Genomic DNA, 14237 nt, shown 5'->3' on the forward strand with positions numbered 1-14237 from the left:
GGCCCGATTTTCCGGACTTAAACGCTTGTGGACAAGCATCAATAGGACTATTTTTGGCACTACGGTGGAAACTTCAAAACGTCCATTTTGAACTGCGCGCTTGGATTGGATTGGTAATTGGAATCTTAGGCAAAACTGCCCTAAAATTTCCAAACCATGCCACTAGGTGACGCCACGGTGTCAGCCGCGAGCTGGAGCTTGCGAGTGTGCGCCAGAACCTCTGGGAGACAGGACACTGCGCGAGTTTATGTTTGGGCCCACTTTTGCTGCTTATCAGCTTTCAATGCCATGGCCATGCCTGTTCATAAATTGTGCGGCAATTGCCCGTGTAGCCGTCACTCTGAAGACTATCTCGATGACCGCCCACAGCCGTCGACCTCAAACACTGAACGCATTGTCTCTATTGTCAAATGTGTATGACGAACGTGTCGTGCAAATGCTAGCAGACATCATCATGTGCATGTGCGACATGCAGCAGTGCACAATTACGTTTCTTTAGTGCTGTTAAGGTGAAATAATGTTTCATTTACTGATTGCCGGATTTTTGTAACTGCTGTATTATTCTGACTTTTCCGGTCACCATCAAGCAGACATGGGCAGTATCGAAGGTATCTTCGATACTATATTTCCATACATTTTGTGTATCGGTATTAGGTATCGCGTACCAAAAATGAGAGTATCAAAGTATCGGTATCGAATATACATTATTAGTGTATCGTGTATTTTAACTATACTCTAAACTAAAAAAAGATGCAAATATTGAGGCTGTTGTGAGACTTAGAGTCGGCGGCGCTCGCTCAGGCTGTAGTACAAGCCAGGCCGCAGCGGCGTAGGCATGTCGACCATAAATTCGCTCAAAGCTTACGTCTGCGTGCGCGCTCCATCGTAAATGTCGCTGGGAGAGGAGGCCCAGGGCCGTGCTCTGGGACACGCTCGCGGCTTCCAGTTGGTTCCAGAAAAATATTTTCTGTCTCTTTCAACGGCGGGCGCGCCGAAAACGCTCGGCGTCATCCATGGCGGCCTTACAGAGGACCAACCTCACGGCTTCTGGAACTGCGCTGCCCGATGTCCTCTGCTCAGTGCACAAGAGCACGTCCACTTAACTTGAAGTGTGGATTCCACGTCTGTCATGCCGAAAGAATAGCCGCCGGCTTAGCTTGACCACTGTAACCCGTTCTACAGCTCACAATTCACAACGGCCAACTAAGAAAATCAAGTATCAGCTATGGCTGACGAACTCCGGTGTGCCATCTCTGATGGAAAATATTTTACTGCCACGTCGACTGATGGAGACCGAGTCAAGGCCATGTGTTCCTTTTGTAAGACGACGATCAGCGGCGCCTACTCCTCGACTTCGAATTTCAAGCTTTCAAGCTATTATTGCAGTGCTGGCAAAATAGCTGTTTCAAGGGTGGAAGTTGTGTCAGGACTTTTGGAGCTACAATTGGAGCAGCAAAACTCTGCTTCTGGAGCAGATATGGAGCAGGAAAAATGACATTTTGGAGCACATATGCCGGAATTTGGAGCAGAAATGTCTAGTACGCAGATTGGCTCCTTGAAGATTTCAGATCCGCACATTGTCATATACTGCCAGATATACAGTTGAACCTCTATATAACGAATTTGTAAATGCTGGCTCTTTGTTTCGTTAAATCGAGATATTCGTTAAATGGAACACGCCAAGTTAAACAAAGATGGCCGCCGCACTACCAGCGCCGCGCGTACCGCAAAACGTCATTTGTCATAAAACAGGTACTAAGGTAAGAAGAGCACAAAATATCAAGCTTTATTCATTACATAACGCTAGGTAACGCGTAATTTGTGCACAATATCGTTCTGAGCATTCATAACCTTCGTAACTCCGGATGACCTCGACTGCTCTCTCCTACGCGATCGCGTATCGAAGTTTCTTGGTTGGTTCACTTGCACTCATGACGTCCGGAAAGAACAACTGTACACCGCCGAAAAGAACGAGAAACGGGTACATGTCACGTAGACGTCTGCGCAGATGGAACCTTGAACGGCAGCGGCATCATGCCCATTTTACCACCGTCAGCATCAGCGGCGTGAACAAAAACAAGTAATGAAAAGGCACAAAACCGCAACGTACTGTCGTCTTCATCAACACAAGCAAATTAGACTTCGCGAGATGTCAGCAATGCGTGTTTTCTTGCCCGAAAACAGGTGCAAAGAGACCCTCGCGCCGGTTTCGAAACAGCGTCGGCGCAACGATTACCGGCAGCGGAGACACACATGTCGGCACGCTCGTGCCTACAGCACGTGACAACCGAAGTAACCAACGAAAACTCGCGTAAGGACAACAGAGAGGGAAGGTTTCTCCTCCTTTTCTTCGTGGTGAAGGGGAAAGACACGCGCAGAAGAGCCCAGAGATTTCGTTAAATAGAGGTGACCAAACGAATGTATTTCGTTAAATCGAATGCAAAAATACATTGGCGTCTATAGGGATGCGTTCGTGCAACGGACATTTTTCGTTAAACAGAGGATTTCGTTAAATCGACGTTCGTTATTGAGAGGTTCAACTGTACCATGAATCATGAGAAACTAACCATTTTCTTAATGTAAACATAAAAATATCAGTGTACAAAATTTTATAGACTAGCTAGCACGACTAGTTAAAACATACACACTGGTGAAAACTAGTGCATATTTTGTTGACCAGCTGGCTTGATTAGTTGAAACATACCCACACACCTGGTGAAAACTAGTACAGAATGAAACTTTCAGCACTGCAGGGATGCAGTCACAATACACAATCAGAAGAACGTTGTAGCTTTAGTGTTGACTGAGGAGTGCCATGTGCAGTGCTTACATTGATACAATTATCCATAGTTTCATCATGTTACTCGTGCAGTGCTGAGAGTATAACGTTCGTCTGATCCCTCCTTTTCTTGTTCCGCGGGTAACTCTCAATCTCTCGAATGCGTTGGGGAAACTTTGGAAATTTTGCGTTTGCGTCCTTCAGTAGAACGCTTGCACTCTCCACCTTCAGCATGTCCTGTGACTTGCCACCTTGGCTGACCGGTGACTGGACATTCAATGAACATTTTGGGCATCCTCAGCAGTCCGCGTTCTCTGTTCTGTTTCTCTTTCTTCTCGTTCCAGGTGTTCTTTGTACGCCTTGTAGTAGTTTGGGAAACAATGTACGACAGTTTCTTCTTCCGCTCTGAATGGGGAAACATGGCTAGGAAAATCTCCGTTGCGACGTCTCCCCATGTGTAAGGGGCGGAATTCGCAATCACCTAGAGTACGAAAATACTGTCTGCTTTTAAAGTAACTTTCCTGTACGTTAGCTCTGGCCTCAAAAGCGTTCAGGTCCTTGCTTCGGCACTTGATGAACGCCACTCTCGTGTCTGTGATTCTTTGCTCTGTCCACGTGTTTCTTTGATGCTGCAGCTGGCACGTGACAGCCGAACCACCAGCGTGCACGATATGGCCAAGCTGCATGAAGTGCAGTAAGCATCGGTTTATTTTACACTAGGTTGGCACCACAACGAAATGAGGTCACCATTTGAGTCGATCCGTTTGAAGACGTCATCGTTGAATTTCGTGTTTCTTTCTGAAATGTACATGGGCCCCCGTCCCGCGATTCTAACCAAAGACAAGAAGAAGAGAAAAACAAGTCAGCAGTCACTTTTGCCTATCGTTACTTCTGCTCACCGTTGCACAGCGTGCCCGCACCACCTAAAAGATGACAAAGGCAAAAGGAACCGCAAAAGCGGCAAGTGCCGCTGCCGCACCACCCTTCAAAGATAAGCCCAACGAGCCTGACCAGCAGCCTAACTGACCTGAAATTAAACCATATTGTCTCGGATTGGCTGTCTTTGGATTTTGTTGGATATGAAGAGAGCTTCGTGGACGGGTTCATCGTGGGGCGGATATGAATGCTTGTGACTCCCTTTTGGCTTTTGGCAGTGTTACCATAGTGGTACGGACCTCGGGGGTAGTTTGGCGCAACTTTGATGTTGCGGCTTAAGTTGGCACATGAAAAGCAGCTGGGCGCAGAATGGCGCGAATGGCACAGCACTTCCACCCCTGCTGTTTGGTTCCCCAAGTGCACGGGGCTTGCACCTTTTAACACAGAGCAAAGTCAGAGGCTACTGGGTAAGTACTGCAGTACCAAACGAAAAGCAGCAGAAAAAAGTTTCAGGTTTATTCGTATGTATAGTCAAGTGCTCACAGACTGGTACGCATGAAGAACATTATCTTAAAGAATTGTTTTTTTGCTAGGCCACTTATGGAAGCGATCGATTCAACGTACCCATGGCTTCAGTCCAATCTAAAGTTCTAACAAGGCTAGCTGCTCAGACAGTGCAGCTTCATTAAATCTGCGCGGAAAGATACGTTTAAGCCCTTTCAGAAAGTGTGCGCTATAAAAATACACTAAAGGTTCCAGAAATAACAGAGAAATTTTTTTTACTTCTCTAATCATATTACCAGCTTTATTATATTGGGATTTCAGTGATGTAAACTTCGCTAATCATAACACCAGCTTTATTATGTTCGGGATTTCAGTGATGTATCGAATATTGACGATACAGTATTAAGTATCTGTATCGAAAATCAATTTCTGCTCTGTATCTTGTATCTGTATCGGAAATACAATTTTTGAGGGTATCGAGCATCCGTATCGAAGATACTTTCTTGAAGTATCGTGCCCGGCCCTGCCGTCAAGTCCGGAAAATCGGTCGGCTACTGTATTTGCAATACTCGTATTAGATTCGTATTCAACATTGATACTATTCACAGCCCTAACCGAAACCAAATTATAGGAAGGTTCGACAAATGCAAATTACTCATTTATTTAACTTTCCTATGTGACCAACCTGGCGGTGCCCCCCCTTGTTTACTTGCCAGTCTCCTCTTTGGACATACAGTGTTATCCCATTACCGTATTTACTCGCATACAAGACAAACATTTTGTACACACAAACATTGTGCTATTTAGGGGTGCGTTCAATATACGGGGGAAAATTGGAACCCAACAGTTAAGGTAAGTAATTCGAGATCTCTTACTGCGAACTTCCAGGTAATACAAACTGACACAAGGATCCTGTCAAATTAATGTATGTTAGAATGCGGGAAAACGATCGTTAGTTCGAACACAGGAATATGTGCAACGCAACAGTTAATTCGAACGAGATTGCCCGGAATTGGTTGTTGATTCATCAACCTGGAAGCACTGAGTCACATGCCGTCCGCACTGCTGCTAGCGTGTTGGGGACGTGTTTACATGTGAGGATTAAGTTAACTTATTATCTCTGAGATCATTATGTAAGGGCAATGCTTTTGCCAGCAGAAAGACGAGTGGGAAACAAGTCACCTTGATGGTGCGTGCAAACGTGACTGGCATGAAACAATGCCCCTTACGGCATGCACTTTGATTGTCTTTGCCGGTCGGCAAAGCAAGTAAGCCTCACTCTTTTAGAGGGATCAAGACTGTGTGCGAATATTGGCAAAAAGTGATATTCAAACTTTCGAACAAACGCATTTTGGTTTGCTTTCGTTTCGTGTTTTGTTGAGATCCACTTCAAAGTTTACTTCTAGCCTGTGGGCTGTGGAGACAGCCTGCGGGTAAAGTACAAGGTGCTGATGATGAAAGAAAAAGTGTCGATCATCACAGCTGCGAGATCTGCAACATGCTGTAAGCCTCTGCCGGAGATGCAATCTCCAAGCAGGGCTTCGCATCTTTCGAAGAGTACGCCACGATAGAAGACACAGAACAGACCTGTGCCGCGAGCCTCACAGGGGACATCGTTCTGAACACGACTCGCACAAATGAACAGAGTGACGACGACGGTAGCAATGAATGTGCGCGCACACCATGGTTTTCGGAAATTTGTTAAGCCAACGGCACGCGTGCAGAGATATGATGGACTTCATAGCCCATCTTGAACGAACGGGGACGTGTGATGTCATTTTCGGAAAGCGGTGGACCAAGACAAGTGAGTTTATCGGCAAATAAATATATTTTCCTTCACCATGTGCCCAGGCTTGCTTAGTTCGAACACCCGCATAACTCAAACTTTTTTCGACATCCAGAGCCCTTTGAATTAACGAGTTTCTACTGTTCAAGCCGTTGCGGGTTGTGCGCTTGAACTGTACGTTGCGGCAACAGTACCGAACATGAATAGCACAACAGCTACAAAGCCACATGCGGAGCTTTCACAGTTGTTATGCTAATCTGCGAATGCATCGCTACACGGTCACTAACTGAAACCTACGCTAGTACACAGTTGTGTACAGCATGCCCCAGCAAATTGTGTAACTGCGATACGCTTCATGCATCTTCAGCACAGTCGCGGCTTCAGTTGATTCACAAAGCACTCTGAACACTCGTGTGAGGCACACAGTTCAGTCGAATTGTGGTTAAATATAAACAAATTTTGACCGTGAGCAGAACAACGCTGTTCACTGGGCCACTGCATGCGCAGCCAAAATCCGCATCTCTGCATGTGCAAATAAGCATGTATGCATTGTGTTAAGCCAATACGGTACATGAATACATATTCCTCACCAACCCTTTTCAAGTGTGTGTCCTGTGGCATTTTTCCAAGGATTAGCAGCACACAACTGTGACCATGTTAGTTTACCAGGGCTTAATTGTTGCTCTTAGAAGCCTTTATCCTATGATGCGACATTCGAAATTAGATTTGATACTTGAAGGCAATTTTGTAGATATTCATATTAGATTTGTATTCGAAAATTTCAATATTCTCACACCTCTAAATTCAAGACGCTTCCTGCCAACAAAAAGGCGTGGACAATGGCCGTTGTCTTCATGAATTGCGTTGACACCACTCGTGTCCGCGTGTTTCTCAATTTGGTTGGGTTCAATATCCTTAACAAAATTGGTAGAGTCGTGGCTGAAGAAATGAATGCGAGCACGTATTACACATTATCTTCTGGCCTGCGATGTTTTGGATGCTAGCCTGTAAATAAGTATTCTGGAACATGAATGGGCCTCCTATATTCCCGGCCCACGTGACCGTGAACATGCCATGCCGCAAGGTCTAGCAGGCCACGTCGCGTTTCCGATGCAGCTAGTATGCGCTATGAGTGCATCAAGCCCTCATTCAAAGAGACTGCTTTTAGTTCAAATTAACAGGACTGCATTGTACAACCTTTTGAACATGCAGGATGGCCCCAAAAAATTGCAAGCTGTTGGACCAGCGACAGATACAACTGAATCCCAAGAACTTTGCAGCACTTACTGAGCGTGTCCTCTAAAACAATACAATTTTTCATTTACAGGATCTTCTCGCATTCCAGGTGTCTTACTTGTGTGTATGAGCATATTCCACGTGCATGGCCACACCATCTCGCTTGTTAGTCTCAAAGGGGCAGACAGGACAGCAGAAAATCTTGCAGTTGTGGTTCAATGCAGCGGTGGTACTGGGCAGCTTTTCATCGCAGGTCTTGCACGTAACTCCCATTTGAGTTGGCACTTGGACCTTCACTGGAAAGGAAAGGGGTGCATTAGGACAAGTAGCTACTGCCACTCCAGTGTATAGCATCCATTTGGCATTTGTGAAGTCCCTCTTCTGATACTGTGCCAGCGAGTTATTCATCGTATGTGAGGTATACATTTAGATACACAAAATCCAGGCTTGTACAAGATGCTCACAAAAAGTATTTAAGTTACTGAGTACCCAGAAAAAAGTGAGTGAGTGGAGTACTAACAAAGAACAACTTTATTACGGGATGATGACTGGGGTATTTCATCGCCTGGGGCGATACTCCACCTCATTGCTGGTAGTGATGCGGGGAATGAAATAATGAGCCCCTTCACAATAAGGATCAAAGTCCTGTGGTGACCAGAAAGGTGAAGGGAGCCTTGAGGGCAGAGCCATGGTGTCCTGGATGTGGCCAGGGACCAAGCAATTTCGTGAGAGAGAGCGGGCAGGAGTTGCTCGTTGAGGGATCCGGAGAGTACGGTTCAGGAAGGTTGGTATTGTGGGCAATGGAGAAGAATGTGCTCTAGATCTTCAACAGCATCGCAGTGGCTGCAGTGGTGTCTCAAGTGGTAGCGCCACTGTGCTGTGAAGGCCACGTCGATGCGCATTCGATGAACGAATGCTTCATCTTGACGAGAGATATGGGCGGGCATGCGGAAAGCGAGCGCTGGGTCAACTCTGCTCAGCATGGCGGGTGGGGGGAGAATGTCGGCGATCCGTTGGCGGGTAGCCAGAGGAGTCACGAGGCGTCGTAGTACGGACCGACGATCTCCTCCCAGCAGTGCAATGCACGTCCGTCTCCGAGACGAGAGAGCTGCTTCGGCGGCGCTGTCACCTTGTTCATTGCCTTCGACACCGCAATGGGCTGGAACCCATTGGATAACGAGCCTGTGCCCTGCTTTGAAGACATGCTTGTAAGCCATTAACGCATCCATAACCAACGGTGCGGAGGAGCCTCGGACGCCAGAATTTCCGATTGCTTGCAGCACAGATGGTGGAGTACTAAATACACAATTTTGAATTGGAATTTTGGAATTCGCTGTCAAAGAAATACAAAAAGCATGAAGTTGAAAATGGCATTACCAAAAAGCTTTATTAGCTCACACTAAGAACTGCTTTTCAAAATGAGTATCAGATAGCCTACCCCCCCCCCCCCACACACACTTTTATCAGCACATTATCTCCAAAACTGAACAGGAGCTCTATAGATGCGAAAGAAAGCTCTACAGAAACGACAGAACTTACTGTCGTTTTTCTCCTTGTCGGTGCTTTAAACTCAAAGAGTTACATGTCCTCTCTCGCTACAGCTTTCGGCATGCGTGTTCATGCGTGACTGGGGTCTCAATGGTTTACCACATACCTTTCAGGACAACGCATCGCCTCATGCATGATTCCAAACTAGAGGCACTGAACGCTACCCCTTCCCAAGGGGGACATGCAGTGGTTGATCCAGAATTGTAAGCACGGGGGTGTTTCAAAATTTTTTTTGGGGGGGTGGGGGGGGTGGGGGTGGTCAGGTCAATATTACAGAAATTACATTGTAACAAGAGCTTGGCGAATATTCCAAATTTCCAATACAAATCGAATAGTTTACTCTATTCGAACAGGATTCACAATAAATTTTGTCTATTCCATATTTTAGAATGGTTTACAAATCGAGTTTCAAACTCCGTTGGCGTGCTTCAGCACAATCACCAGTGCCATCATCATCATGGTGGGTGCATAGGTGCATTCGGTACGAAAGTGGGTGCATGCGTTTGATACAGAAATCTTGCAGGCTTGCAGTGCTGCAGTGCGGTTCATATGGAGGACGAGGGGATGCTTGACGAGCCACCGTCAAAAAGAAGAAGTGCCATATGGAAGTACTTTGACTACAGGAAAACTGCTGGAATATGTAAAACGTGTGGTGCAACACTATGCATGCCGACGGGCTCAAGGTCAGGTCTCGTCAACCATTTGAAGCGACACAGATCAGCTTTCAACGTTTATGAGAAGGAGAAGGAAGAGTGCAAAGGCACAAATCAGCGAAAGATACTGAAATGATGCAGCCATGCGCCACGAAGCAACTGTTGCTATGTGCGGCGTACAGATGTGGACAGATGGAGAGAGGACAGCAGGAAGGAGTCCCTTTGCAGACCTCAGGGGGAACTGTGCCGACATTCATCTGGAAAACCCTTGGAAAACCCAGGGAAAACCTCAGACATCACAGCCGGTGGTAGGATTCAAACCCACCACACTCCCAGTCTTCAGCACAACCTTGGCTACCACCACCGAGCAGGATGCCTTAACCCACTGAGCCATACCACTGGTCCAGTAGCTCTTTGGTGATGGACATATTGTGACAAGAATTAGTTATTCGAAATATCTGAACTGCCATCAACAACTACAGTCGCCGACCGATTTTTCGGACTCCAAAAATTCAGACTTTCCAGTATTTGGGACAAAAGCTGTGGCTTTACCAGATGCCCCATTGAGCCAATGCATTTTGACGTCCGAAAATTTCGTTCGACCGTTTTTCGCAGGTACGGTTCGATTTTTCGTACATATTCGTCTCGGCTTTCTTTTTTTTTCTTTCCTTTCGCCTTTGCTGACGGCACGCATGAGGCGCGCACGAAGGCGGAGTTTACGCGCACACATCACTGATGAGGTTATGCACATGTGCCACAAGCACCCATAAACATGCTATTGTTGGAGACAAGTAGTGAAACCACGAAATAATGTCTGCGCCTTCAAGTGATTCTGAGGGTGTCTCGATCGACTTCGTGGATACTGACGAATGCGGCGAAGACGCGAACACGTCTGCAAGAGGAGTGTTATCATGTTCATCGATGACTGTGCAGCACATGGCGCAGTACAGAACCTCGAGGCGATACGTTTAGAGTTCTTGCCTCCTGATACAACAAGTGTCCTGCAGCCCATGGACCAAGGAATCATAAAAAATCTCAAGGTTCTCTACCGGTCCCGCCTGCTCTCGCGTGTTATGCTGTGCTACGAAAACGAAACTAACTATAACGTTACGCATGTCGCCGCGTTTCATACTCTTGCCACTCGTGGGAGTCGTGGGAAGCAGTGAAAGGGAGCACTATAGCGAACAGTTTTCGTGAAGCCGGATTTTGCAAGGACAGTACGGAAGTATGGAGTACGAGCACAGTTGGTATCGCTATCGACGACGACGACGGATCGGCGGACGGCCGGGCATTGGTAGAGGACCTCCGAAGCTCAGGTATGACAATACCTGCAAGTGTAACGCTTGAAACGTACGCCGAAGTGAATTAATGTGCATAATTTTGTGCCGAAATGACTGATGGGCAAATCGTTTCACAAGTCCTTGACCTGCCAGCGGAAGGCTCCGACCTCTGACGATGACGACGGCGCGAGTGCTATTGCTACTCCTTCAACGGCAGCAATACTTGTGGCCGTCGATACGCTCAGAAATGTCTACCGCGAAAACATGACATTAGCCGAAATATGTCGCGACGCCATTTCTCGCATACGCGCAGAAAAGCAGACACGCATTGATAGTTTCTTTGTTCCTTTTTAAGTTTTCTTGAATAAAAATCATTTTGGGAGAGATGTGTGTCATTGACTGAAAATTCGGACAGCTGGATAATTCAGACCAATTTTGTGGCTTTTAGAAGTCCGAAAAATCGGTCGGCGACTGTATTAGATTCGATTCGCAACTGCAAAAAAATATTTGAAATCTATTCATAGTGTGTCTGCTCTGAAATTATTCATATTCGATTCGCAATGAAAATTTTGCTGTTCGCCCAGCTCTAGCTATAACAGCTTTATGAGACATTGCCAACGTGTGTAGTGTAATGCTGAAAGAACAGGGGCCCCTGTAGGGGGTGCACAAGATCCGAAGTCAGGGTGTGGCATCACCAAAAATTTGGGGATGTTAGTGGGGTGTAGAGCTCTGGATAAATTGCTGGGGATGTGGACGATCAGTGTTCTCGCACACCTATGGAGTGACAGGAGAAGTGCATCAGCCAAGTTCATGCCAAAACACCAGCCTACAAAATGCCCAGTTGCTTTGTTTGTTTAGGAAATAGCTCCAAATAGTGAGCAATAAGTACAACATAGACCCATGTGTTTTCAGGCTTTGTGTCTTTCCAAAACCAGAGGGTCAAAATCAGGTATTATTTCACGAGCTATAAAATAGAGTGAAATTGGGCTATATGCATATTTGGTTATAGTGCGGTACCGCTTATAGTGTGGATTTTCAGCAGTCCCGCGACATACCATATTTACCCGAATGTAAGTCGACCCCTTGTTCCAAAATCGACAATCCAAAGTAGGGGGTCGACTTATAATCAGGATCTACACACCCACGCTGCTTTGTGGCCGAGCCGCTGGTCACGTGCGCTCGCTTCCTCACTTGGAGGGAGAGAGAGAGTGAAGGAGGTGAGAGAGAGTCGAACATGTCACAACGACAGCAATAAAGCAGTCAAAACGAAAGTTCCTTCTTCCGTTCTCCGCCATGGTTAAAACATGTCGTGACTACCCGGCGTCATTCAAGTGACGTGCGATACTGTTTCCCGAAGTGTGCAACAACCGCGCTGCAGAACGAGAATTTGGCGTTTCTCAATGCCTCGTCAGACAATGAAGTAAGCAACGTGAAGCGACCTTCAGCTGCAGTGGGACTCACTGCGGATTCACCGAAGACGGGACGTTACTCAGCAATTGAAGGTTAGTTCAAGGCATTTCTGCAAGAAAGGCGTGACAGTAAACCCCTTGTAACGTGCGACATGTTGCAAGAGGAGGCCAGGCTTCTTGCAAGTGACGAAGGAATGGGCCGTGCACAGTTTACGGCAAGCCGTCACTGGCATGCTGGTGATACCCAGCGGCCTCACAAGCCAGCTGCCACTGCATGAGGTCAGCTTAAGCAAACCGTTCGAAAGCTATGTACAGTTGTATGTATGTACAGTTGTACAACGAATGGTTGGCAAGAGGAGGGCGCAAGATGACTCCGACAGGGCGGGCGGGTGAAGCGCGTGTCTCTGTCCGAGGTCTGCAGACGGGTTTCGGCGGCGTGGGCGGCAGCTCTGTGCGACATGGTCATTCGTACATTCAAGAAGTGTCGACTATGTGACTATTAACGACGACGCCTGCTACACCTCCGATGAGATCGAGGAGGAGTCTTCCGGCGATGAATAAATCTTTTACGTTTTCGCTACCACAAAACTTTTTTTCATTTTCATGAATCTTGAAGTGGGGGGTCGACTAACATTCGGCTAAATACGGTATGTTATAAGCGGTCTCCACTGTATATACAGTAAGCCCTCGTTATATCGAAGTCGTTTTATTCAAATTATGGCTTTATTTGAAGTACAGTGAAATCCCCGTGCAGTTACATGTATTTACAACAGGATTATTCAAAGTGTGAGAAGAGCCAACTCCGCATACTACGAAGCGTGCGCCGAGCGATAGGCTGCTGGTCACCATCCAGAACATTCCGGAAAGCCACATTTCCCTTCTTTTCTTTATTTTCACCAAACACAATCACTCTTGCAACCTCTTTTCCTTCCGTACAGCGAGGAGTGGGAAAGTAGGATGCACAAGGACGGTTTGTTGACATGGGAGAGACTGGGGGGGGGGGGGGGGGGGGGAGAGAGAGGGACTGGTCATGTGGGTGGTTCCCCCATGGATGGTTTCGTTTGGTGTGGCTCGCGTGGTTCGTGACCCAGGTTGGAAGTATCCCGAGGTGGAAGCCTCACTACTTAAGTGGTTGAAGAACCTCCGCGAGGGCGGCGAACCTCCCTGTGCACAGACCCGCGCTCACCGCAAAGGCCGAGACACTAGCGTTGCAATTGGGCATGCCAAACTTCAAATGTAGCAATGGCTGGCTCAACCGCTTCAAAAAGCGTTATGCTATACGAAGCACACCTGTCAACGGTGAAAGTGGTGCCGTGAACCAGGACACCGTGGATATGAAATCGGCTTGCGGAACCTCTGGAAGTGTATCCGGACAGTGACATCTACAATCTTGACGAAGCAGGATTGTTTAATAAACGCCTTCCCAAGCGGACGTACACAACTGCAGACGGCTCTCCGTCAGGTACCAAGCAAAGCAAGGAACGCATCACGGTCCCCTTCGGAGCCAATGCTACCTACTTTCCTGTTGTCAGTCCTGTGATGGACGCCAAAATTGGGGACATTGTCGTCAGTCGTCGGGATGTCAACGAAGGAACTCCGGACGACGAGTCAGAGGAATCTCGCGAAATCCCTACGGCGGCAGAGACACGGAATATTTTGCGTTTCATTCGCAACAACGTAGAGTGCAGCAGCGGTGACAATGAACTCATGACGTGTCTGCGGAAACTGGAAGAGCAGCTCCTCGCTGGTGGCGGGGCTGCGCGCCAAGCCTAGCTGACTGTGTCTTTTGTACGTCAATAAAATATTGTCGGGTTGACATGGCGCTTTCGCGCTTTCCCGTGTCTGAATTTACTGTTTCTGAACAGTCTCCGCTTTTATTGAAATACCGCTTATATCAAATTTTTTTGCGGTCCCGTCGACTTCGATATAACAAGGGTTTACTGTATACCGAATATACGTCAATACCTAATTCTTCCCTTTTTTTCCCACTGATGGGCATCCTAGGAGATTTATAATTAACTCGTTAAGGCATACCATATTTTTGCAAATTTAAGGACCCCATGATTGTAAGGACCCCCCCAAGTTTGGGCAACCTAGTTTTGAAAAAAACTTTGCCCGCGAATATAAGGACCCCACCTTCACCATACTCCTCTGTAGCCAGCCGCG

At 47.0% G+C, this 14237-nt stretch overlaps 1 protein-coding gene across 1 annotated transcript in view; it reads right to left on the reverse strand.

The window, feature by feature from the left end:
- Positions 1-14237, reverse strand: part of LOC135385469 (zinc finger protein 425-like) — a 49780-nt gene that overhangs the window by 10455 nt on the left and 25088 nt on the right. Inside the window, exon 8 of the mRNA XM_064614798.1 lies at positions 7300-7477. Coding sequence (XP_064470868.1) covers positions 7300-7477 — 178 coding nt within the window. The remainder of the gene's footprint in view (positions 1-7299; positions 7478-14237) is intronic.

The sequence above is a fragment of the Ornithodoros turicata genome, chromosome 2 (assembly GCF_037126465.1).
Source record: "Ornithodoros turicata isolate Travis chromosome 2, ASM3712646v1, whole genome shotgun sequence".
NCBI lineage: Eukaryota > Metazoa > Arthropoda > Arachnida > Ixodida > Argasidae > Ornithodoros > Ornithodoros turicata.